Below are 24,447 nucleotides of genomic sequence, written 5' to 3' on the forward strand. Positions count from 1 at the left end.
AAAAAAAAAAAGAAATAAGGCCTTCTTTTAGGGCACAAGTGGCAACTTTCAGGTCTTTTATGCAGCACTTGAGCTGTGACTCTGAAGCCCTGAGCTCATCTCTTTTTTTAATCACTTTGTCTAGCAAAAACAGGACCAACTAGCTTCCTTATATTTCTCATTTTGACAAAATTTTAGAATGATATCAAATATGCAGTCACCCAGAGCCTTGTTTCTCACGAATATTTGATTCATTGGTGGTGGTATTTTGTGTATTTTTATTGCTACCTCATGCCATCAATTAGCAGTGCTCTCTTTACTACTGGAGGCAGAGTCATCAGCACCTTTATGACTAGTCAGACTTGAGAACCAATTCAGAGAACTCATCCTTATGCTTTTGTACCTCTAGAACCACTCTCAGCACCAAATATCTTAGGCTGGGTTCTCTAGAGGAGCAAAACCAGTGAAGTAAAAGAATAGAGACAGTGAGAGAGATTTAATTCAAGGAAATGACTCACACAGTTGTCGAGGCTGGCAAGTCCCAAACCCATGGGGCACACGTCAGGCTGGAGGCTTCTCCTGACTCACATAGTTGCAGGGGCTGAGAAACCCAAAATTGGCAGGTCAGACAGCAGGATGTTGGATCATGGGCTGCAGGAACTGCTGAGTCCCCAAATCTGCAGATCAGATGGCTGACTCATGTCCCAGGAACCGGAGATCAGAGGATGACAAATCGGATGCAGGATCCAGAGAGTGAACTTTGCTAGAACATCCATATATACTGGATGCAAGCCACACCCCTAAGGAAACTCTTTTCAACTGATTGGCTGCTCACAGATCTCAAAAAGGGGGATGACTACATCAGATCACAAAATGGATGATGATCACATCATTACATAACTGCCGAACTACATCATTATGTAACTGCCAAACCACTGAGAATCATCGCCCAGCCAAGATGACACACAACCTTAACCATCACATGATGGAATCTCCTAAATGTAAAAATAAAAATGCATAAAATGGGTATATTAGCCACCATTGATGCTTGAAATGCACAGAATATCTCTAGAAGGACACATACAAAAATAGAAACAGTTGTTGTTTCCAAGAGAGGGAACTTGACGGCTAATGGGGTAAGAAGGAGACTTTTCACTAGGATACCCTTTCAATGTTTTAATATGACAATATTAACTATTTCAAACAAAATTTTAATTTAAAAACTTTAATGCAAGATGGAAAGGCCATAAAGTTGGCAATTAAATAAACCTAAGAACTAGACAAATTTATATTTGCTAATTAGCAACTATTCATTAAGGTCAAACTACAGAAAATAAAAACTGCTCCATAGCTTTTTAAGCAGCAAGGTATTTGGTACAAGGAAGTAGATACTCACAAATTAGTTAGAACGGGTAGAAGAGCACTGTTTAGGTTGAGCCCAGTTGAATTTTAAAACACCCCCCCATCACTGCAAAACAAGGATCTGGAAGCTGCTGCCACTACCACAATAACTGCCTCTTAAAACGCAGGTTAACTATAGACTGAATCGTGTTGTAGGTAGCTCAACATCTCCATGATCATGCTTGATATCACTAACAGTCATAGGAACAGAAAGATAGCCTCCAACTCACTGCCAACTTCCAAATCTCACTGGAGTGCATCTAACTGGTGGAATTCAATTTGTCTACAGAACTCTACTTGTAAGGGAGGCTGGGAACATAATTTTTAGCTTACCACACTTTGTAGTACTCGAAGGTACACCCGGAGGTGAGAATTGGCTGGGTAAGCCAATCCACGTATATGCTACAGTAACTAAAACTTGTGAATGGTAGTTTCTGAGAGGCTGGTATAATAGTCGAGTCCCTGGGTGGTGCATACGGTTAACATGCTCAACTGGTAACTGAAAGGTTGGAGGTTTGAATCCACCCAGAAGTGCCTCGGAAGAAAGAAAGACTACTTCCAAAAAATCAGCCATTGAAAACCCTGCGGAGCATAGTTCTACCCTAACACATAGATGGGTACAACAGTACCCATGTCTGGCAGCCTTGAATCCTTGTCCTTTTTGGGTTGAGTGTCATTAGCTTACTAATATCTTTGAAAAGCAGTCAGACAGCAGAACTCTTCTTTCATTTTCTGTCACATAATGACCAAACACAATTCTTCCTCACAGTATGCCATGTGATAATCCTTTCTACATCTGGAAAAAAAGTAGCCTTGATAAGCTAACTTTAGGGAACAGGGAACCACAAGATTCCATTCCCAGGAGATAATTTATATCAGTGACAACAGGTATGGAATACATAATGTATTCTTCAACATCTTTTTATTTTGTTTTGCCCTGAGGACTTTTTTTGTATACCAGCTGCTTTACAACATTTCTATTAAGACTAGAGGAAACCCACTCTCAATGTCCCAAATGAGAAAAAAAAAAAATTGCAATTGGCTGTCATCACTTTTAATCATCTCAAAAGTAAAGAGAGAGGCAGGTGACCTTGTCCCCAAGAAAAGCAGAGCATGTGTCCACAGAGCTCAACCATGGATGAACCTATCTTGGTGTGACCTTCCTAACATAGAAATGTCTCTGTTCAGTCTTTTGAAACAATTCAAGAACAGAAAGTTCTCAGTCTTTTTTCCATGGCCTTTAAGAGTCAATTAATTAGTTTAGGACCCGTCAAGGAGAAGGGAGACTTCCCTGGTTTTTGGCCTACTGTACATGAGCTTGGTTATTTTATTTATATAAAAATATAATAAATTAACTTACCTGGAAATGGGTTCATTGGAGAAGCAGTCATGGCATGAAAAGTATATGAGCCCTGGAGTTGCAGAGACCAGAGTTCAAATGCCAGCTCTGCCCCTTACCTATGTGACTGAAATGATTAGCTATAGCTGCGTAAAAAATCACCCCAAAACTTAGTGGCTTAAAACATCAATTATTATTTAATGAGCACTGAGTTTCTCTTTGGGGTAAAAAAGTTTTGGAAATAGTGATGGTGGCTGTACAACACTGTGGATGTAATTAATGTTACTGAAGGTACACTTAAAAATAGTTAAAATGGCAAATTTTATGTTGTATATGCTTTGCCATAAGAAATTTTTTAAAAAATTAATCATTTATTTATTCATGATTCTGCAGGTTGGCAACTTAGGCCAGTTCTCCCAGTCTCCCTCAGCTGTCTGCAGCTACTCACAGGTCAGTTAGGTGACTATGCTTCTGAGAGTGGGCTGGCTGCCAGCCGTATCTGGATTCTCCTCAATGGGGTCTCTCATCCTCCAGCAGGCTAGCCCAGAATTGTTCTCAGGGAGAAAGCTGGCGTTCAAAGAAAGTGCGCAAGACCATCTCTGGGGATTTAGGCTTGGTACTGGTATACTGTCACTTCCGCCACCTTTCATTTACTAAAGCAAGTCACAAGGCCAGCCCAGATTCAAGGGGTGGGAAAACAGACACCACTTTTTTTTAAATTTTATTGTGCTTTAGGTGAGAGTTTACAGCACAGCACAAATTAGTTTCTCATTCAAAAATGTATACACAAATTGTTTTGTGATATTGGTTGCAATCCTCACAATGTGTCGGCACTCTTCCCCTTTCCACCCCAGGTTCCCCGTGTCCATTCATCCAGTTTTCCTATCCCTTCCTGCTTTCTCATCTTTGCTTTTGGGCAGGTGTTGCCCATTCGGTCTCGTATACTTGATTGAACTAAGAAGCACACTCCTCACATGTGTTATTGTTTGTTTTATAGGCCTGTCTAATCTTTGGCTGAAAGGTGGACTTTGGGAGTGCCTTCAGTTCTGAGTTAGCAGTGTGTCCGAGGGCCATAGTCTCGGGGGTTCTTCCAGTCTCTGTCAGACCAGTAAGTCTGGTCTTTTTTTGTAGATACCACTTCTTGATGTAAAGAGTGGTAGAGTCATGTTGCAAAGGGAGTGGGTACAGGGAGGCCCTAAATGAGGGTCATTAAACTGCAGTCAATCTACCACAGTGACCTTGGGAAAGTTACCTTATCTTTATGAGCCTCAGTTTCGTTATATCTAAACTGAAAGTCACAACACTTATCTGAAAGAGTGCTAGTTGAGAACAGGAATAATGTACCTATTACTGTTACCAGCTGGCATAGCATTTATTAGTTGATATGAAAACTTACTGCCATAAAACTTCTTATTGTTCCTGATTCATGCCAAGTCTGTTCCAGCCTTACAACCTTTGCACTTGCTGTTTACTTTGTCTAGAATGCCCTTGTCCCAGATCTTCACATGACTGACTCTTTCTTCTCGTTCAGGACTTAGCTCAACTCTCCCCTCCTCAGATATACCTCTCCGATCACCCTAATCATTTTCTTTGAAAATTTCTCAATATCTAAAATTATATAATATATTCACTCACTTACTTTTTTATTGTGTGTCTCTCTCCTAAAATACAAGCTCATGAAAGCAGTAACTGTGCCTGCTAATTGATACGTTGCTAGTAACAAGAATGTGACTGGCACTTAGCAGAAGCTTCAGAAAATATCTGTTGAATGAATGAATGATTTGATGAGTGGATGGATGGATGTATATGGTCAAAGATTTGCCTCTGAGGGAAATGGCACATAGATGGGTACCTTTTGTAGGGGGAGAAATAGGGAGGTAGGTAAAGATCTGGAGGTTGGGACCATGTCTAAGCTCAGTGAGGAGCCATGTCAGAAAGCCCTTAGCATAGGAAAGGTCCTGTGCCTGGGAGTGGGAGTGACAGGTGGCACCCAAGTGGGCCTTTTTCACAGTCCTGTTCATTCTGAGCCTCAGTTTGCTCCTTTTGCCCTTTCACCAGTTACATTATTTCCTTTGACCCAGAAAACTCCCTTCTAGGAATTCATCCTTTAGCTATACCTAAAATTGAGCTTGCCAATGTATATGAATATGAAATTTAATTCAACGTTCTTTTAATCACACAAAACACTGGATAGAACCAATGAGTTTATCAATAGTTTAAATACATTATGACACATTCATGGAATAGTATGGAATGCTATGCAGCCATAAAAATAACAAAGCATTTTTAGGTTAAAAAATCAAGGTGTATTGGCTATCTAATACATGCCAGACACTGTTTTAGGTACATAAGTGAAAACAGAAAGTTACTGCCTTCATGGAGCTCACATTTTAACTATCCTAAAAATATGGCAAACTTTATTATCTGAATCACCACCATTCCCGACACAAATACCTAGAAATGTTGGATGAAAATATAATAAACATGATCTTAAATACATATTTGAAAGGTTGAGGCACCCAGTGCTTCTGATTCTGGAACCTTTGTGTTTTCTCTCCCTGGAAGCTTGTAGGATTCTAAAATTTCCAAATTACAACAACAACAATAAAAATATGTCCCCAACTTGTTCTGGATCAGAATTTTTTTTTTTTTTTTTTGCATAATGTAATTCACAACTTCTTTCTGGGAATAAATTAGCACTCCTGGTAAAACGTATAAGCAATTTTCCGATAAACTCTAAATGGTTGAAAATTTGTTCTAATAAACTCACTCACCCAACTGTCAGTCAAGACTCTAATTGCCATTAACAAAACATACTTTTCTTTTGTATCTAGTCTAACAATGATTGTCTATGTCTATAAAATGTCCCTACCAAGAGTAAATCTTCAAACTGGCCTGGTACAGTCCTTTTCCTTTGCAGCAAGGTTTGTAATCTTGATAAGTGGTCATCACTAAATTTCTTGAAAAGTTTTTCTTTAACAGCATTTAAATATATTTTAAAACCTTAGAAAACTTGGGTAATGTTCAATTTGGTTCTAGTCAAAGGAAAAAGAGGATGATGGATGACAGCGTCATAGAACTACAGGAATAGAATGCAATTCATCCATTCTTTTGACAAGCATTTGAATGCTTACCATAAACCAGGCTTTGACAAGTACTTACGTGTCTACCACGTGCCAGGCACTGTTCTAGGCGCTGGAGATAGAAAAATGAACAATTAGGTGTGGGGGATAAAACTACAATTCCCACAATATCGTGTTCTGGTGCCTCTTCCCAGGTAGGAGCTTCTTGCCACTAGTCTCTTCCCATGATACTAGTGGTGCAGAAAAGTCCCGCCCCCTTATCTGCCATTTGCTCATTCTCAGGTTAGAAATGGACTACAACTCCCAAAATGCCCTCGTGGGGCTCCCTATAAGGATATCACCGCCCTCCAGGCTGTGCTGAGGTCTACTACAGTTCCCAGCATCCTCCCCTTCCCCTTGTGGGTGTTATTGCCCCTTTCCGGGTGCGGGACAAGGTAGAAGCGAGCAAGAGTGCCAGGAGTGGGGTTCTCTGTGTCCTTCCCCGGGGCAGGGACGAAGCAGTGACTTGACGTTTGGGCGCTAAGCCCAGGAAGGAGCGCAGAGAGCCGCCGTCCCTCCTATCCGGTTCGCATTGCCGTTCTTCCTCTCCTGCTTCACCCGCGGCCGCCTGGTCGACTCTGGGACTAACTGACTGCCTGGGGCAAGGGTAGCGGTCGCGGCCGCCGGGATTGTGGCGAGGCCGTGGCCCTCGGGGCGGCGGTAGCGGCGTCAGCGCTGGGAAGAAGGAGGAGGGAAGATGGCGTCGGAGCTGGAGCCTGAGGTGCAGGCCATCGACCGGAGTTTGCTGGAATGTTCGGCTGAGGAGACCGCGGGGGTGAGTGCCGGGACCCGGGCGGGGACGTCCAGCCCTCGCTGGCCGCGCCCAGAGGGGAGGAACCGACTCCTGGAAATCCTGGTGCAGCCCGGTCCTGACTTGGTGTAACGACCGGGCCGGCCTCGCCTTGTGGAGTAACGGCCCGGGGAGGCCACTGATCCTTCTTCCTCTCTCCTTTCTCTTCATCCTCAAGCAGCCCGTAGCACTGCGCTGTGCACCAGCCCCCTTTACATTCGCTTTCTGTCCCAGCTGACCTAAGAGCTCTCATTATTCTTCCTTTCTCCCACCCTCCTTTAAGTCCCCAACACGCAGGCCTTTGCCCTTTATTCCAGCTCTTGGAAGATGGAAGGGAAAGAGATGGTTCCTAGCGTTCTGGGTATAATCGCCCTACTTGGTCTTCCTGATTCCTTTTCCTGAGATAAGTGGAGCAGAGCCTCCTCCACCGAAAATGCGCCCACTTTGTTTCTGGGACTGCCCTAGGCACCAAGGATGCAAACGACACAGTTGTCCCCCTTAACCCCTTCAGTGCGTTTTTTAACCTGTTTGTGAATGTGTGCAAAGTAGTGGTGGAAGCTGGAGATGAAAAAAAATTTTTTTCCAGGAGTTCGAGTTGGTTGGATGGAGGACAAATGTTATATAAGTTCGAGGCAGCAGTTTTCGGCAAATATAAGCTAATAATGTGAGGGTTGGCTACAGCATAGTAGGAGCAGTCTGCCCCAAACTGAAACCTAGTATTGTACTGAAACAGTAATTTGAATATGCTAGTAGAGTTGTTAAATGATTACTTTAGTGAAACTCGGTGGCATTTTTCCCCAAGAAGGACGGGGACCACCCATTAGAACAGATTGTCCAGAATGATTATGAATGGACCAAAACAACTTGGGCCCCACCTCCAAGGCCTCCAGTTTAAAAAGCTGCTAGGAAGGGAGTGACCTTTGAACCCAAGTCAGCAATCTGAATGTTATGAGCAAAATTTGAGCGGGGGGCACTGTGGGGCTATTGGTCAGTGACAAGTTATTTTGGGTGAATTGATAAGAACACTAAAGTCAGGGTGGAGATAAATGATGGTAGGAGTAGAGGTGAACGTTTAAAGAAATGCACTGCCTGTTGAATGATGATTCTTTGCTTGCTTTTTTGTTGTTGGTTTTAACCACAGTCCTGACTTATTTGCTTAGTCTAGGTCTGTTTTCATTTACTTTCTACTTAATATTCTAACAATCCAAGGATTTACAGCCCCCATTTGCCTTTCATTGATAATTATCACAGAGGTTTGAAAATGAAAATGAAAGCAGCAATACAAGTAAACAGTAAAATTGTAATAATGGCTGCTATTCCCTATCCATGATCTTGTCTGTTGATATTGAATATGTTATTTACCTGAAAGTAATTTTTTTTTTTTTTTAACTCCCACCAAATTTTGTGTCTGTTGGCCTAGTGATGCAGGCTACGTATTCTATTATCCCTATTCTAAAAATGCAAACTATTGAGTTTCAGAGGTTTTCCAACTTGTTGAGGCTCCTGAAGGAACAAGTTATAAAAGTGGTGCTGGAGACCAATGCGCCTAGTTCTTAAATAAAGCAGAGAAATTCTGAAGCAGATGCAGTGGGGAAAATAAAGGAAAATGCAATAAAAATTTATTAATTGGACTTCATTTGAGTTTGTGAAGATCAACAAACTGATCTACATTTTACTATTGCTCTGTTTAAACGGCTTTCTGACAAACGTAAAGAAGAAAAATGTTTAAAAATTAACAAAATTCCTTCAAATATTAGATGCAAACTAATATGAAAAGAAAAGATTCCTCCAGCTATATAACCTAGCCCTACTTTGAAAGGGATTTACTGTCTGTATTTAGTTATAATAGCATAGCACTTAAAACTATTCTTTGAACTTAGGCTCCAGCACAGCTCTTTTTCACAAATTTAGGTAAATTAATAAAGTTTTCCTCTCTGATTTGAATTTTAGAGAGGATAAACAAGTAGAGAAATTAGTATTATAGCCTTTTAGACCTCTGTTACTGGTGATTTGTTGGGATCATATCCATTTTAGATTACCTAACGAGCACTAGTTTCTTCTTTCCCACACTTTATTTACACACTGCTTTTCTTATTTCTCTTATTAGGAGAAAGGACTTTGTTGTGATCCCATCTATCCTAAGTACTGTGCCTCAGAAATAAGAAGCATCTAGACTGACTTTAATTATTGTAAATTTAGGATATTAAAATGGCCCTCTCTTCTCAATCTTCTCTTTTTCCTGATAGAATTGATTCTACAACAACTCTGACTTTCCCAACACTTCTTAACTCTTATCTACTACATTTTGTGCTCCACAGATTTGATTATAATATCATGTTCCAATGGGTGATTATGTTTTAAGAAGTACATATATTGTTTTCCCCCAATTATAAAAGAAATGTATATTCATTGTAGAAGTTTTAAATAGTTTTATGTCTATATTGGTTATTTTTTGCTTTACTTTAATATTTTTAACAGATTTATTTAGATATAATTCGTATACAGTCAATTCATTGAGTTTTAGTGTATTCATAGACTTGTGCAACCATCACCACAATTGATTTTAGAACATTTTCATCACCCTAAAAAAGAAACTCTGTACCCATTAACAGTCACTTTCCATTTCCCCATAAACCCACCAAGCCTCAGACAGCCATTAATCTACTTTCTGTCTCTATAGATTTGCCTATTCTGGAAATTTCATATAGATGGAATAATACAATATGTATGTGACTGGCTTCTTTAATTTAATATAATGTTTCCATCCAGGTTGTAGCATGTATGAGTACTTCATTCCTTTTTGTTGCCAAATAATATTCCATATTATGGATACCTCACATTTCATTTATCCATTCATCAGTTGATGGACAGCTGGGTTGTTTCCACATTTTGCATAGTATGAATCATGCTCGTATGAACATTCATGTACAAGTTTTGTGATTTTGGAGAAAATTTACATAGCAAATTAAGTTCTCAAACAATTTTTATACATTTTATTCAGTGACATTTGTTACACTTTTCACAATGTGTCAGCATTCTCATTATTTCCATTCTGGTTGTTCTTTTTCCATTAATTTAGCTTTGTAGTCTCCACTTTCTCATCTTTGGTCTAGAGTAAATGTTGACTGGTAGGTCTCATTTAGATGATTGTTTAGAGAAGCATAGTACTCACAGTTGATGTTATTTATTTTATGAGCCACTCTGTCTTTTGACTGATAGGTGACCTACAAGCAGTGGTTTGAATTCCAAGTTTAAAGGGTGTTCCAGGATGATAGTCTTGGGGGCTCCTCTAGTCTCTATCGGTCCCATAAGTCTGGCCTTTTTTAGGAATTTGAGTTTGGTTTTACATTTTTCTCTGATCCTATCCGGGACCTTCCATTGTGTCCCTGGTCAGAGCAGTTGGTACTGGTAGCCAGGCACCATCTAGTTCTTCTGGTCTCAAGGTAAGTGAGGTCTGGGTTTGTGTAGACTATTAGCCCAGTAAACTAGTTTCTTCTTTGAGTCTTTGGTTTCCTTCTTTCTCTTTTGCTCCAAATGCGTAGGGACCAATAGTTGTATCTTAGATGGCTGCTCTCAAGCTTTTAAGAGCCCAGACACTACTCACCAAACTGGGATGTAGAAAATCATCTTTATGAGCTATATTATGCCAATTGACCAAGTTGCCCCCCAAGACTGTGGTCCTAAGCCCTCAAACCTAGTAACCCAATCCTGCAAGGTGTTCGGTTATGTTTACGTACAAATTTTTGTGGGGACTTAATGTTTTCATTTCTCGGGTATCTAGGAGTCTGATTGCTGGGTCGTATGGTAACTCTGGAGCCCTGGTGGTGAAGTGGTTAAGAGCTCGGCTGCTAACCAAAAGGTCAGCAGTTCAAATCTACCAGCTGCTCCTTGTAAACACTATGGGGGTAGTTCTACTCTGTCCTATAGGGTTGCTGTAAGTAGGAATCCACTCGATGGCAACAAGTTTGGTTTGTTTTTTTTTTTAATATACTAAGTCTGTTTAGCTTCCTGAGGAACTGTCAGACTGTTAAAATGTAGCTGCACCATTTTACATTCCTGCCAGCAGTGTATGAGTGTTCCAGTTTCTCCATTTCCTCAGCAACACTTGTTATTATCTGAATTTTTGTTTACAGCCATCTAGTGTGTGTGAAGTGGTATCTCATTGTGGTTTTGATTTATATTTCCCGAATGACTCATGATGTTAAGCATCTTTTCATGAGCTTATTGGCCATTTGTATATCTTCTTTGGGGAAGTGTTGATTCAGATCCTTTGTCCATTTTTTAAATTGGATTAGTTGTTCTTTATTATTATTGAGTTTCTATATTGTTTTAATTTGTAAATGCTCTCCCTATTTCAGCTTTAAAGCTCTTAATATAATTTTTTTCTTAATATGGTTCCAGAAACATTATTTGAGGACTAGTGATTGTTGTTTTATGATTAGCTTACATGTTGCTTATCCTTGTTTGAAGCAAAACCAAATGTGGTGTAAAGGATACAGTTTTAATTGAGTAATAATTAGATACTGTGATAAAAGGCTAACCGCTAGAGGTTCTTTCATTTTTGTATTCACTGTATTTGCTCTCTAGGCTTAGATTTAGGGTGCGATAAGGAAAGCTCCTGGAAAATTTTAATAAAATGTTTACTATAGTGGAAGGAGTTGACAGTTTCTTTACTTCCCTTTATCAAAGGACTTCTAGTAAGATGTTATTGTTAGCTGCTGTGGAGTCGGCTGACTCATGGTGACCCTATGCACAACGGAATTGAAACGTTGGGATCCATAGGGTTTTCACTGGTTGATTTTTTTTTTTTTTGAAGTAGATGCTTATTACTGTCCTGTGCACATAGGTGTGACAGCTAGAAGTGTCTGATGATAAGGATAAATTAAAATTCACCTAGATCAGAAATCTCGGTAATTTTTATGTTGAATAAACAGTTAAAAGTTAGTATATATTGATGAGAACAGTCTGAAAAGCTGTAGATTTTATTCTTTTGAGAAATGTGTGAGCCTTTAAAAGGCAGTCATAACTTTTCTCCTTCTGCTTGCTTTCTCCACACTCCTCCTTTTTTTTTTAACCTGTGATATTACCATTTACTGATTCAGTATCTCTGGTATAGAAATCTCATATAAAGGTGCTTTGCTTTATATATTAAGTGTGTAAATTTAATCAGGCTGAAGTGCCTGTGACAGCTCCCAAATCCGTTAGGTAATTTTGAACTTTTCACATGATACTATTAAACTTTTTAAGGGTAGAGAATATTTGCCTGCCTTTATTGAACTAGATTTTTAAGTCTTATTAATAATTTATAATAATATATAATAAAACTTGATATTTAGAGTGAAGTATTTGCTTGTTTTACTAATAATACTTTATATAAGGTGGCTAATTTGTTTGTTTTAGCCAGAAGCTGATAGTAGTTTTTGGATTTTTTTATTTAAAAAATGTAAGAACAAATTTGACCTGTCAGTGTTCTTGGAGACACAAGACTCCATAATTTCTTTTAGAAAGCATCATTTATTTATTTATTTTTTTGATTAAAATTCTGTAAAAATGAAGTTTTAGGAAAAACCAGAATATAAAAGATAAGAAAAATTCATTTTTAAAATAAAATCTCAAAGTGTGTTGTAAATTAAAATTGTCTGAGGCACTTAACTTTCTATGATCATAAAGGTGAATCCTTTCTTAATGGTTACTTTCTTATTCATAAAGAATAAGTTGCCTAGAATAATGTGACTACTTTTGTTCATATTTTGGAATAGGGTTTGCTGATAATGGGTGAAAAACTAGACATTATCCTTGTATGTGGCCAATAGACTACTTTTTTTTACTTGTTCATCATAATTTCTAAGCTTACAGTGTGTGTGTCTATAATTTTTTAAAAATTTATTTAGAGTTATTTCTCCAAAGGGAGGGATTCCTTAAAACCTGTAGGATTGTCTCCCCTCAAATGCTATTGTTTTAAGAGTAATTCACTCTCTTTCCTACTTCTATAAACCAAACACAACAAAGTTAGTGACCTTTGGAAAAGATAGTTTTACCTTAGGAATGAAAACTTTTTTTTACTGTTTCCTCTGTTTCAAGTTTTCATGCAGTCCCTTAACTTACGAACAAGATTTTTACGTTTTTAGTAAGAGTTCTGTGAAAATGTAAAATTGACCAGAAAGTTAATATATAATACCTCATGAATACTTAAAATCTCTCTATATGTTTTAGCAGGGAAGTGGGCTGAAGATTGTACAAGTAATAGTTAAAACAAAAACCTTATATTGTCTTCTTATGGTGTTAAACATCTTTTTTAACAAAGATGTAATTGAGACTTAAGTTGTAATCCATAGGTAAACATTGGATCTGAGTTATGTTAGCAGTTTAATTAACTGCATTTTAGTAGAAATGAGTCATCTTATTTTAAAATATTACTTGGCTTAGAGCCACAATGACTTGTAATTACATAAAGCAGCATGGAGTACAAATAAACATACAGGTAGAGTTGATGGGGAGACAGAGATAAACAACAGAATAAAGGGGACAGACTTAAGAGTTACGGAAAGAGAAAAATAAAGGAGGTGGTTTGAAGGGTGCCTTATCTAGGGCTTATTTGGTTTGGTTTTTAGACACCGAGATCTGATCCGTGCTGCAGGCCTGGATCTGCTTTATCTCTGCTTTCATTAAAGGCACAAGGAGCATCTTTCTGGAATGTCAATGTTATGTGACAGTAAGTAGTATAAACATATAGTCATTCAGTTAACAGATGTTACTAAATGCCCTGTTGAGGCTAGATTCTGTTTTAGACCCTGAGGGTTATGGGGAAGGGAGGTTGGGGTGGGAAGTGGGCTGAGAAGGCATCTCAGAGAAAGTTAAACATAAACTTACATCTGAAGAATGAATAGAAAATAGCTTTGTAAAGTAAAGAGAGAAGAGTATTAAAGATCAGGAGTTGGAAACCGGAGAGTATGATAAAGGCAAAGGATCTTGTAAACCATGTCAGGGGGCTTGGACTTGATCCCAGATACAACGGGAAGCTAAGTGACATGATCCAGTTGACATTTTGCAAGGATCACTCTGGCAGCAAGATTGGAAAATAGATTGCAGAAGGACAAGACTGATCGGGACACCACTAATCCCAATGAGTGATGAAGGGGTTTGGACTAGGGTAGTGGAGGTAGTAGTGACTGTGGGAATGGAGAGAAAGAAATGGGTGGATTCAAGAGATGTTTAGGAAGCCTAATAGACAGCATATAATGATTAATTGGATATTGGGGTGAGGAAGAGGGAAGATTTTCAGGTTTTTCTAGTTTAGTATAGTTCACTAAAATAAGGAAATGAGAGTTAATTTGGGGAGAAGATCGTGAGTTTCATTTTAGACATATTGAGTGGGTACCTATGAGATATCGACGTATAATTATCACAGGCAATTGGACATAAAGGTTTGGGGGGAAAATGTGTTTTTTAAATTTGTCTTTTGGAGGGAGAGCAAAGGACTTTATAGAGAGAGGTTGCTCAGGAAAAGAAGGCATAATTGATAGAACAAAATCTCTTGTGGACCGACATAATCATATAATATTGGTATATACACTTGCTTATTAGTCGACAAGAAATGTAACTATTGTTGTATTGGCTGGTCATATTCACTGCATGCTGTTTCTGTAGACAAACTGACATGAGAATCCAAATCACAGGCAGACTATCATTTGACCAAGCATCAGAAAGGAAGTCAGATGAGGTCAGTGGCTAGTGTCTTTATGTAATGATTTGTGTGGTCAGTTTCCTGTAGTGCCTGCAGAGGTTGCTTCAAGAGCTGTTTTGAGGAGGAGGAGCTCATTTCACTTTTACTTTCACTGTAAATAAAGAAGAATTCTGAAATACTTGGCACTTTAATAAAGATAAGTGAATTTTATCCGTTTAGAATGAAGACATACACAGTGACAAGTGTAAACAAAGTGATTTACAAGTTATCAGTATTTTTGTTCCTACAAGAAAGTACAAAAATGGGTTTGAATAGGTTTATTCAAATTACCAGTTTATTGACACTGTTTAAAACTATTTTTTCTTTTTTTAAAGAAATGGCTGCAAGCAACTGACCTCACTAGAGAAGTATACCAGCATTTAGCCCACTACGTACCTAAAATCTACTGCAGGGGTCCCAACCCTTTCCCACAGAAGGAAGACATGCTGGCACAGCATGTTTTGTTGGGACCCATGGAATGGTACCTTTGTGGTGAAGATCCTGCATTTGGATTTTCAAAACTTGAACAAGTAAACAAACCTTCTCATCTTTGCGGTCGTGTTTTTAAAGTAGGAGAGCCTACGTACTCTTGCAGGTAAAATATTATAATTTTCTTTCTAAAAGTGTCTTGTTTTCACTTGACATCTTTTCGTTTAATGAAACCTAAAGCTTTGTTTTAAAATTATGGAATACACATATTAAAAAGTCCATATAACAACTATGTGTACACCTACTGTTCACTTATTGATTCTCTTGTTATCTGACATTTTGTGTGCACGATGATAGTAAAAAATCTATCCAACTATTTTGCGCATTAATGAAACGGCGGACATGGCAGCAACGGCTGGGGAGCATCCCCTCCCTTGAGTTGAGGAGGGTCTCCAGGAAGCTGGGCCACCCTGCCTCACACCCTCTGCTCCCTCCTGCCAGTGGGAGCACCACTTACACCTGCTGTACGGGCAGGCCTCCTCCATAATGAGTGGATACGCAGGCAGCACTGAGCCAGCGGGTGCCCTTTCTGGGTTCCCAGCTCCTATGTAGCCAGAGGCCCTGCAGCTCAAAATTGCTCTGAGGTGGGAAGGGAGGAAAGAAAGAAGCATCAGAGAGGGTGTTTGGATGAAATGTTTGCAAGTTTAATGACATCCCAAAGTGAGCTGAACTGGGCCTGAAGCCCAATGCCCTCACAGGAAGCCCTGAGCCTTAGTGACTGGCCAGGCTCAGAGGGCAGAGCAGGCTCTGGGATGTGAAGGAAGGGCTTGGAGGGGTGGGAGGGGAGCCCTGGAGGCGGCTTCATGAGGGAAGCTCTGACCCAGCACAGAAGGAAGGTGAAGTGGTTAAGCCCTGGGCCCTCCCAGTCACACAGTCTGGCTTTATCGAGCTTTGTCTCCTCCAAGCCTCCTTCTCCACAGAGGAGTAATCCATAACTGGACCCATCACAGTGATGAGCACATTGATAAATCTTAGCTGTTAGTATTTCTATGATCATATTTTCCGAATTAAAAAAATCAGATTAATGGATGGTCTGAAAAGAAAATAAATCCTCCATTTTCACATAATGCTGATTTTTGCGTGATGACTTGGTCTTTGGAACCTAACCATGTCGATAAGTGAGGAGTGGGTGTAGTTTAAAAAGAATTAGAAAATGAAAATTCACTTGATTATTTTGCAGGTCAAGAAATAGAACATCACCAGCATTCCAGAAGCTTGCCGTATGCTCTCTTGACTTTTGTAATAATCACTTCCTTGCTTTTCTTCATAATTTTTTAATTACACTGATTCTTGTTGATGTTCAGATTGTCCAGATTTGGCCAGTGGTAGTCCCTTCACACTAACTTCTTTGTCCTTTTCACGTGGCTTCATTAATTTTTGAGTGCCAGCATTCTTCTTTCTGTCACTACAAGATGTTCACAGCTCACTTGTACTTAACACTGACCCGTATCTAGAATCAGCCATTTCTCTAAGGAGTTTCCTTTTAGTTGGGAATGGTATTTAGAAACCAAGATCTGGGTGCTATATTACTTATTGTTTCTATAATGACTTTTTTAAAAATTTCTTGGTGAGAATTGAGTACACAAGGGTAGGGAGAGTAAAGTACCCTAACCCCTTTTTGACTATCCATTTCTACTTCCCAGAAGTAACCTTTCTAACATTTTGTTATGTATGTTTTAGAAAATATCTATTCATATATAAGCCTACATGTATGGCTATCTTAAACACACATACATGCACACATACACATACAAAAGGGAATATGTCGTGTATGTGTGTATATATGTACTGGAACAAATTTGTTCTTTAACAAATTCTTGACAGCTTTCCATATCAGCTTATAAAACTAGATCATATTCCATTGTGTGGATGTACTATTATTAATGGAGGTATTGTTCAACATTTTTTTCATTTGAGTTTTTTCCTATAAGACTTAAATTTGATATACTTTTGGTTAAGGCCTCTGAGTGTCTCTGGTAGCCTTTCTTTATCAGTATGGTTAGAATACCAATAGAGATCATTTTATATGTTGAAAGATTGTTAGATCTAGGTTTTTTGTTTATTTGTATTTACAAAAACTTCTTTTTGGAACAGTACATCTTATTTAACCTCATGATTTTACAGATGAGGAAATTGAGACCCAGTTGTCCCAATAGTGTCCTTTGTAACAAAAGGATCGAGTTCTAAATCATGCATTTCAGTGTCATTTCTTTTAATCTTCAATATGGAACGTTTCCTTGGTTTTTCTTTGACTTTCATGATCTTGATACTTTTAAATATTATAGGCTAGTTATTTTGAAAATGTCTCTCAACTTGGATTTGTCTGATATTTCTTTATAATTAGATTCAAGTTGCATCTTAGGCAGGAATACCATAGAAGTGGTGTGTTCTCATTGCACCCTATCAGGTGGCATATGATTTTGATTTGTTCCATAACTAGTGATGTTAACTTTGATCACTTGATTAAGGAGGTGTCTGCAAGGCTTCTCTACTGTAAAATTACTGTTTTTCCTTCTGGAATGAATCGGTATTTTGTAAGGGGTACTTTGAGACTATTAAATATCCTGTTTCTCATCAAACTTTCAACTTAACAGTTGAGTTTCATTGTTTTCACAGTAGTTACGCTCTATAAAGTTACCACAAGCTCTGAATTAGCAAATACTGAGCTGTTGCTTCTGGGCAAAATATCAGGTTGGACTTCTTTGAGCCTGTGGTCATAGTATTTTCATCAACCGATAGATATATAACCTTGTTTTATGTGTGTTTCTGTTTAGAGATACTTTATTTAATGTATTTCTTACAAATAATTAATTGAATCAGTATTTTTTCTTACAATAAAATACTAGCCAAGAAAGGTTTAACATTTTCTTGGCCCTGGGTAAGGTGACCTTAAATTTCTTTGGCTTTCAACCTCACAAAATGCTGTCCACTATGCTTTTTTTAATCAGTTGTTGTCATGGATTGAATTATGTCCCCCCAAAACTGTGTGTATCAATTTGGCTGGGCCATGACTCCTAGTATTGTGTGGTTGTCCTCCATTTTGTCGTTATAATTTTATGTTAAAAGGATTAGGGTGGGATTGTATAACACCCTTACTGAGGTCACATCCCTGATCCAGTGTAAAGGGACTTTCCCTAGGGTGTAGCCTGCACTGTGTTTTATCTTACAAGAGATAAAAGGAAAGGGAAGCAAGCAGAGAGTGGGGGGACCTCAAACAACCAAGAAAGCAGCACTGGGAGCAGAGCGTGTCCTTTGGACCCGGGGTCGCTGCACAGAGAAGCTCCTAGTCATGGGGAATATTGATGAGAAGGCTGACAGAGAGAGAGCCTTCCCCTGGAGCTGACGCCCTGAATATGGACCTTTAGCCTACTTTACTGTGAGGAAATAAACTTCTCTTTGTTAAAGCCCTCCACTTGTGGTATTTCTGTTATAGCAGCACTAGATGACTAAGACAGTTGTTGTCTCATGAATCCACAAATTTAGCCACTTTTTCATCTTTTCTATAGTTTGATCACGAGCTTAGGTGTTACCTTAGCACTTCTGCAGCTTCCTGATGTGTACGGCGAATTTCCTCTTCGTTTTGCTGGATGTCCCATATTGTTGATTAATCAACATTGAACTCACTGCCAACGGCACTATAACTCACTGCCTGAACGAAGCTCATCTAACAATGTATTTTCTGAGTAAGGCACATCACAGTACTTCAGCCCTACACTTAGGGACCATTTAAACATTTAAAAAAATTATCAACAAAAAACACAAAAGCGAATAATGTGACGCTAAATAGACTGCAAAAACGACGCTTGTTTATAGTAAGAGAATTGAACCAAGAAGGCAGAGCATTGCCTTGTTTGACCTCAGCTGGGAATTATTCAAATTTTTCACCACTCTGCGCATGTCTGCAAATATCCATGAAAGTATCACGAGTGTTGATTTTGGCATTACAAATAAATTTTAGTGAGTAGGCAAATTCACAAATAGAAAATCTGCAAATAATGAGGATCAACTGTGTCTGTCTGTCTATCTATATTCGTATGTATTCATGGAGTACAATTATCTTGATCTCCAGTTGCTCTAGATTTGGCTAGCAGGAGCCCCTGAAGCTGTCGTCTTTGTCAGTTTCATGTCCCCATCATTTTTTGAGTACTTCCTTACTTTCTGTCTAGAAATCCAAAGTCCTCTGGCACTGCTTGACATCAGGTATGTCTGTGACACTCTTTATTCCAGAGCAGCCATTCTGTGGTAGACTTGGGGATTATCACCCTGTGCTTGTGGAACCCAGCTCTCAGCCAGGGACTATTGGGCGTCCCCCTCGTAGATTTCTGCCTTTTCCCACGCTGCCTTCACCCTGCACTCGTCCCTTCCCTCTGGTGCACTGACCCACTGATTCTAGCTGTTTTATCTGCCCATTCTCTGATCTAGTCTCAGCTCAGCAGGACCTTCATGCTCTGCTTAGACTCTAGCAGCTGTGCTGCAGGTGGGAAATTACCCCTAGCTGAAAGTCAAGGTGATCATGGGGCTCACCTCATGAATTTTCCTTTTCTTCGTTACTGCAGTCTTCGGTTGTCTAATACAATAGATGCCTCATGTACTTCACCTAGTTTTATGGTTGTTCATAGTGGGAGGTCTAGTTCAATTCCAGGTACTCTGTAGCCAAAAGTGGAAGTCCCAAAATTTATTTTAACCAATGAAAGTTTCTTACGTTTCTTGAGCACCTTCTGGGTGCCAGATTTAATGCTAAGCACTTTATAAGTAATCATATTTAATCCTTCCCAAAACCTCTGAGATGATATCCCTGAAGTCCAGAGAGGTTAAGTGACTTCCCTGCAGTTGTACAGCCTGAAACCAGGGCTCTCTGACTCTAAAGTCCATGTTCTTTTGTTTTACCTTTCTTTCTCAAATATTGATTTATGGTGAGTTTTTCACTCGTAGACACTAAGATGAGGAAAAAACTAGAGGAAACGTACTGAGTTTTTCTTGCAGCTAAATTTGTTTAGTTTCTAAATTCTGAGAGATGTCCTTTCTTGTTAAAATATCAACTTATGAAATGTTCGCTATGATTTAGGTAGTTTTTTTTTTTTTTAATGCTCTTGGCCAAAAAAAAAAACATGTATATATAGATAGCAACCTTTTTTTTTGGTCATTCTGCTGAAACACAGAAATCTTGGTACTACACAGCGCAACTCCGATTCTTAAACAGAAAATCAAGTTGCATTGCAGTACTGTCTTCTGTTCCACAAGTATGTCCACACAATATTTTTTTTAAAAATCTGTATTTTGGCTGTAGAAAGAGCTGTTTTGACTCAGAATCGTGGACTTGGCCTGAATCCTTTTTTCTTATTATTCTCAGTTGGACTGGTCTGTGAGCTGCTATTTCCCAACTGCAGATGTTGGGCACATATGTAGTGCCTCATTTGTGTTATGTGCTTAGCAAATATTTGTTGAGCAAATGTCTGTGATGTTATTCAAAGTACAGAAGACAGTTTTAAAGATGTTATTTTGCTGTTCCTACTTTAGTTAAAATGCTTGAGTATTCCTTTTTGCGGCACATGTTCATACAATGTCCTATCCATTGACAATATCACATTTAATTATAAACTAGCTATTTTCTAGGATATTATTTTTGATTATGTACAGGAAATCCTTTCCATTTTGGATTTTACAATTTCAAATATTCATCTTGTACCCAGCCAGTTAATTAACAAGACAGCTACACGGGGCATTAATCTCTTGTGAACTTATTGTCGTTTCACTTCTTTGGGACTCTTTTAACCATAGGTACAGTCCAGGTAGTCCCTGACTTACAGTGGGGTTCTGTTCCAAGGACTCTGTAGTAAGTCAGTTGTGATGTAAGTCAAATACTCCTTTTTTAAGTTTTCATTATTATTGGCTTGTGTTATCAGTATCTTTATAAATCTGAACTTTGTCTTTGGGACTTGGAAACATTACATTTAAACTTATGGGTGTATTTTAATACATACATACATTTAAAAAAATACAAATCATAAAAATTTACTGTGATGATGAAAAAGAGTTGGATGATATTGGCATTTTGTCAGTTGCAGTAATAACTCCACTTGTGGAAGGTTCTGGATTATCCCTGGGAATGAGGATGGTGTTTCTAGTCAGAAAATTAGAGAGAGTTGTCTGTATGGTCTTTTTCTTTTTTTCTTCATATATTTCGCAGTAACATCTCACTGCTTCCTGAGTCTGCCTGTTGACTTTAGCAGAGCAGTCAGTGCTTAGGTCCATGTTTTCAAGCAACTGAAGCCCCTGATTTAGCTTAGAAAAAACTCCAGCTATCCTTATCTGTGTAAAATTTTTTGACAACTTCTCTGCTTCCTCTTCCTCATTATTTCTTCTTTAACATTTCTTTCCTCTTCAAAATCCATTAAGTCCTGATCTGTCAATTCCCCTTCTTCGTGATTTCCAAGCTGTTGCACATCGGCGATGTCAAGTTCTAAACTCAGCATTCTTGCTCTATGGGCGATTTTCCCACCAGTCTCTTCCATCATATTATCTTGATCAAATGCTTAGAGCCTATTCACATAATTCAGCAAGTTTTTCCATATCCCCTGCATGCATTTTCCCATCACTTCCTCCCAGGAAGATGCAGTGTTCTAGATATACTGACAGTCATAAGTGTGGTTCATCGTAACTTGAATATGTTGTAAGTTGGGGAAGTCCTGTATTCAGGAATTTTGTTAGTCCCAGGAATCCCTTGTATGTCTATGCACGGGTCCATCCTAGAGGAAAAGAGGTTGGGTGCTGGGAAAACTTATAGTTCGGATACTTTATAAGGAGACCCTGATTAAGTGACAGGGTCCTGAGATCTTCCATTACTAGAAGGGACAATAAGAAGAACCTTGTTTTCAATAGTGAGCATAGTTTAGGCTTCTGGGAGTTTGGGTAGGGTGGGATGGTAGGAAAAGGAGTATATTTATTACCATGGTGTACTATGATAAGCTATTTGCCCGTATTTGAAGTTTAAACTTGAGTATTTCAGTCTAGGTTTTCTCCGTGATATAAATATTTCACTAGAGTCTGGAGGGTATAGGTTGACCCGTTCATACTTATTTCATATTTATAGGATGCATATAATCAAGGGAAAGGAAGGCACCAAAAATGGGAGGAATGCCTCATGGTGTGAGGACAGGATTTTTTTGCTTAGATGACATCATTTAAAGAGAGTCACAAGAGTTCATTTACTAAGGTTAAAGAACAGTTTAGCCACTGCTTTTTTAAAAAATTGACTTTAAAAGTTTAATAGGCAAAACATGAAGTGGTACAACATTCGAAAGGTATAAAAGTGTATACTATGAAAGGTATCCTTCCCTCATCTCTTAATTTCCCTTCCTGTACACAGAAATAACCACTGTTATTACTAGTTTCTTGTGTATCCTCCAGATATTCTGTGCATATGTGAGCATTTTTATATTCTTTTTTTGATAAATGCTAGCATTCCACATAAACAGTTCTTATGTTGCTTATTTCATTTAAAATTTAACCTGAAGATTGTTACATAGCAATATATTGAGCACTGCCTTTTCTTATTAATGGTGTATAGTGTTCCATTGTGTGGGTGTTCTCTCCTGTACTTCACTAGTCTTTTATTAGTAGACATTTATGTTGTTTCCGGTATTAACAAATAATACTGCATTGAACATCTTTGTATGTGTCTTTGTGCACATGTAGAAGTATATGCATAGGATAAATTCCTAGAAGTAGAATTGCTAGGTCAAAAGATGGATGGATTTTAGATTTTTATATTGCTACAAAAGTTTTCCCAATCTACACTCCCACCAGCAGTGTATGAAAGATAGTACTTTTTGAGAATTTTAAAATTCGTAATCTCATCTGTGTTCTGTTTATATTACATCATCTATTTCCTTTTAGTGGCTAATAGCAAAAACTCTATGAAAAGGGGATGTGCTAGTTGAGGATAGGGGGTGAGGAATAGAAAATAGTACAGGTACGAAGGGAAGAAAATCTGCCTTTTAGCCAGTCTTACGGGGAGGAGGAACCAAGGAAGAAGAGAGTAGGTTGTAGTAGCCAGAAAGAAGAGAGGCATATTGGCCAATTCCCTGAACTGTGGATGAAAGAAAGCAGTATCTGGTAACCTGTACTGGGGCAGACAAGTAGCCTGGGAGGACAAAGGGTTTTAACATATAAAAGGGCCCTCTAGGGTCCAAGTTTGGATCAGACTCTTTAAAAAGGGTGTATCTAAACTGCGGTTTCTTCAACTGTGAGTTGGGGTTAATACCAATATGGTATTGACAGGTTAAATGAGATCCTTTGTATAGTTCTTGGTACATAGTAAACTCTTGGTAAATGGCCATTCCAGGTGCTAGGGATGAATGTCTCATGTTAGAAGTAGGTGTTCCCATGAAACCCAGTACCCTGGTGAAATGACATGGAGTCTGTCATTTGGAAAGATGAAATATGGTTATTGGAACTCTGTGAAGTTTCTTGACTAGACCCTTCATTATAAGGGTGACTGATGTCTACAGTGGGGAGATTTTCTTTCACTAGAAAAAGAATGGTATTCAGGAGTCTTGTATGTGTAGGTCTTGGGAAAAGGCTTTGTAGAGGGAATGGGTTAATTTTCCTGTGGAGAGTTATTTGTGTATAGTTTTTAAAATTGTATCGATCATAAGAAATTGTTTTGGTGAAGCATCTGTGACATCAGAAAGAGTCATCTGTTTGTTTCCAGGCTTTTGGCTAATCTTTATGGTATTTGTCTCTACCTTAGTTCTCTATTGAAGGAGTCCTTGTGGTGCAATGATTACATGCTCAGCTGCTAACCAGAAGGGTGGCAGTTCAAATCCACCTAGCAGCTCTGTGGGAGAAAGACCTGGCAGTTTGCTTCTGTAAAGATTACAGCCAAGAAAACTCATGGAGCACTTCTGCTCTGTCACATGAGATTGCAGTGAGTCGAAATTGACTCAGTGGCACCTGACAACAAGTTCTCTGTTAGGAAGAGAGTAGTCAAAATATGATCTTCCCCACCAAATAAATGCCTGGGCTCAGAAACCACAATCTTGTGCATATCCTGTTGGCCAGAACTAGCCTCTGTTCAGCTGTAAAATGGAATGGGCAAGTGTAGTTCTCTGGTGTATCTGAAAGGAATACAGATGTGGATGTGAATGATCATTAGAAGTCTTTTCAGCATTGATTGTTTTAGGGTTTTGGAGATTGTGTCATATAGCAGGGTGTGAAGAGTTCCTCTCTTCTAGCCCACAACTTAATAAATTGTGTCATCTCTTTCACAAGCCACTAAACTTCCCTAAGCCTTAGATTCCTCAGATTTCTCATCCAGATGTGTAAAGGAATTAAAGAAAAATTTAAGGTACCTGATAGGATCTGAAATGACCAATTTGAGGATTTGGTGTGATTCCCCGTTGGGAGTTCCATTTCCACCTTGGAGGCAGCCATTTTCTGTAGTGTTTCTAAGAGAGGAATGTCCAGTAGTGATGACGTAACTACACTGCAACCCTTGCACTGTAACCAATGTAAGAAAGAGACATGTACCCTTTTAAGCCAATCGCCTTACACAACTCAGCACAGGAAGCCCTGCCTTAAAATAATGGACTACCAATTGAGT

General features: G+C 38.8%; 1 protein-coding gene across 7 annotated transcripts in view; it reads left to right on the top strand.

Annotated features, from left to right (window-relative positions):
• The first annotated feature begins 6,201 nt into the window (after positions 1–6,201).
• The window catches only part of UBR2 (ubiquitin protein ligase E3 component n-recognin 2), a 130,623-nt gene continuing 112,377 nt past the window's right edge, over positions 6,202–24,447 (top strand). For 4 of the 7 annotated variants that reach the window (XR_002824582.1, XM_023734213.1, XM_023734214.1 and 1 more), the window contains exons 1-2: positions 6,206–6,616; positions 14,690–14,949. Coding sequence is in view for 6 of the 7 variants with exons in the window: in XM_023734213.1 (XP_023589981.1) it covers positions 6,539–6,616; positions 14,690–14,949 (338 nt within the window). In the remaining variant the exon portion in view is untranslated. Of the gene's footprint in view, positions 6,617–13,242; positions 13,344–14,689; positions 14,950–24,447 lie in introns of all 7 variants that reach the window. The other 3 variants (XM_023734206.1, XM_004379458.3, XM_004379457.2) reach the window with 3 other exon arrangements.

The sequence above is a fragment of the Trichechus manatus genome, unplaced genomic scaffold (assembly GCF_000243295.1).
Source record: "Trichechus manatus latirostris isolate Lorelei unplaced genomic scaffold, TriManLat1.0 scaffold00065, whole genome shotgun sequence".
Lineage (NCBI taxonomy): Eukaryota > Metazoa > Chordata > Mammalia > Sirenia > Trichechidae > Trichechus > Trichechus manatus.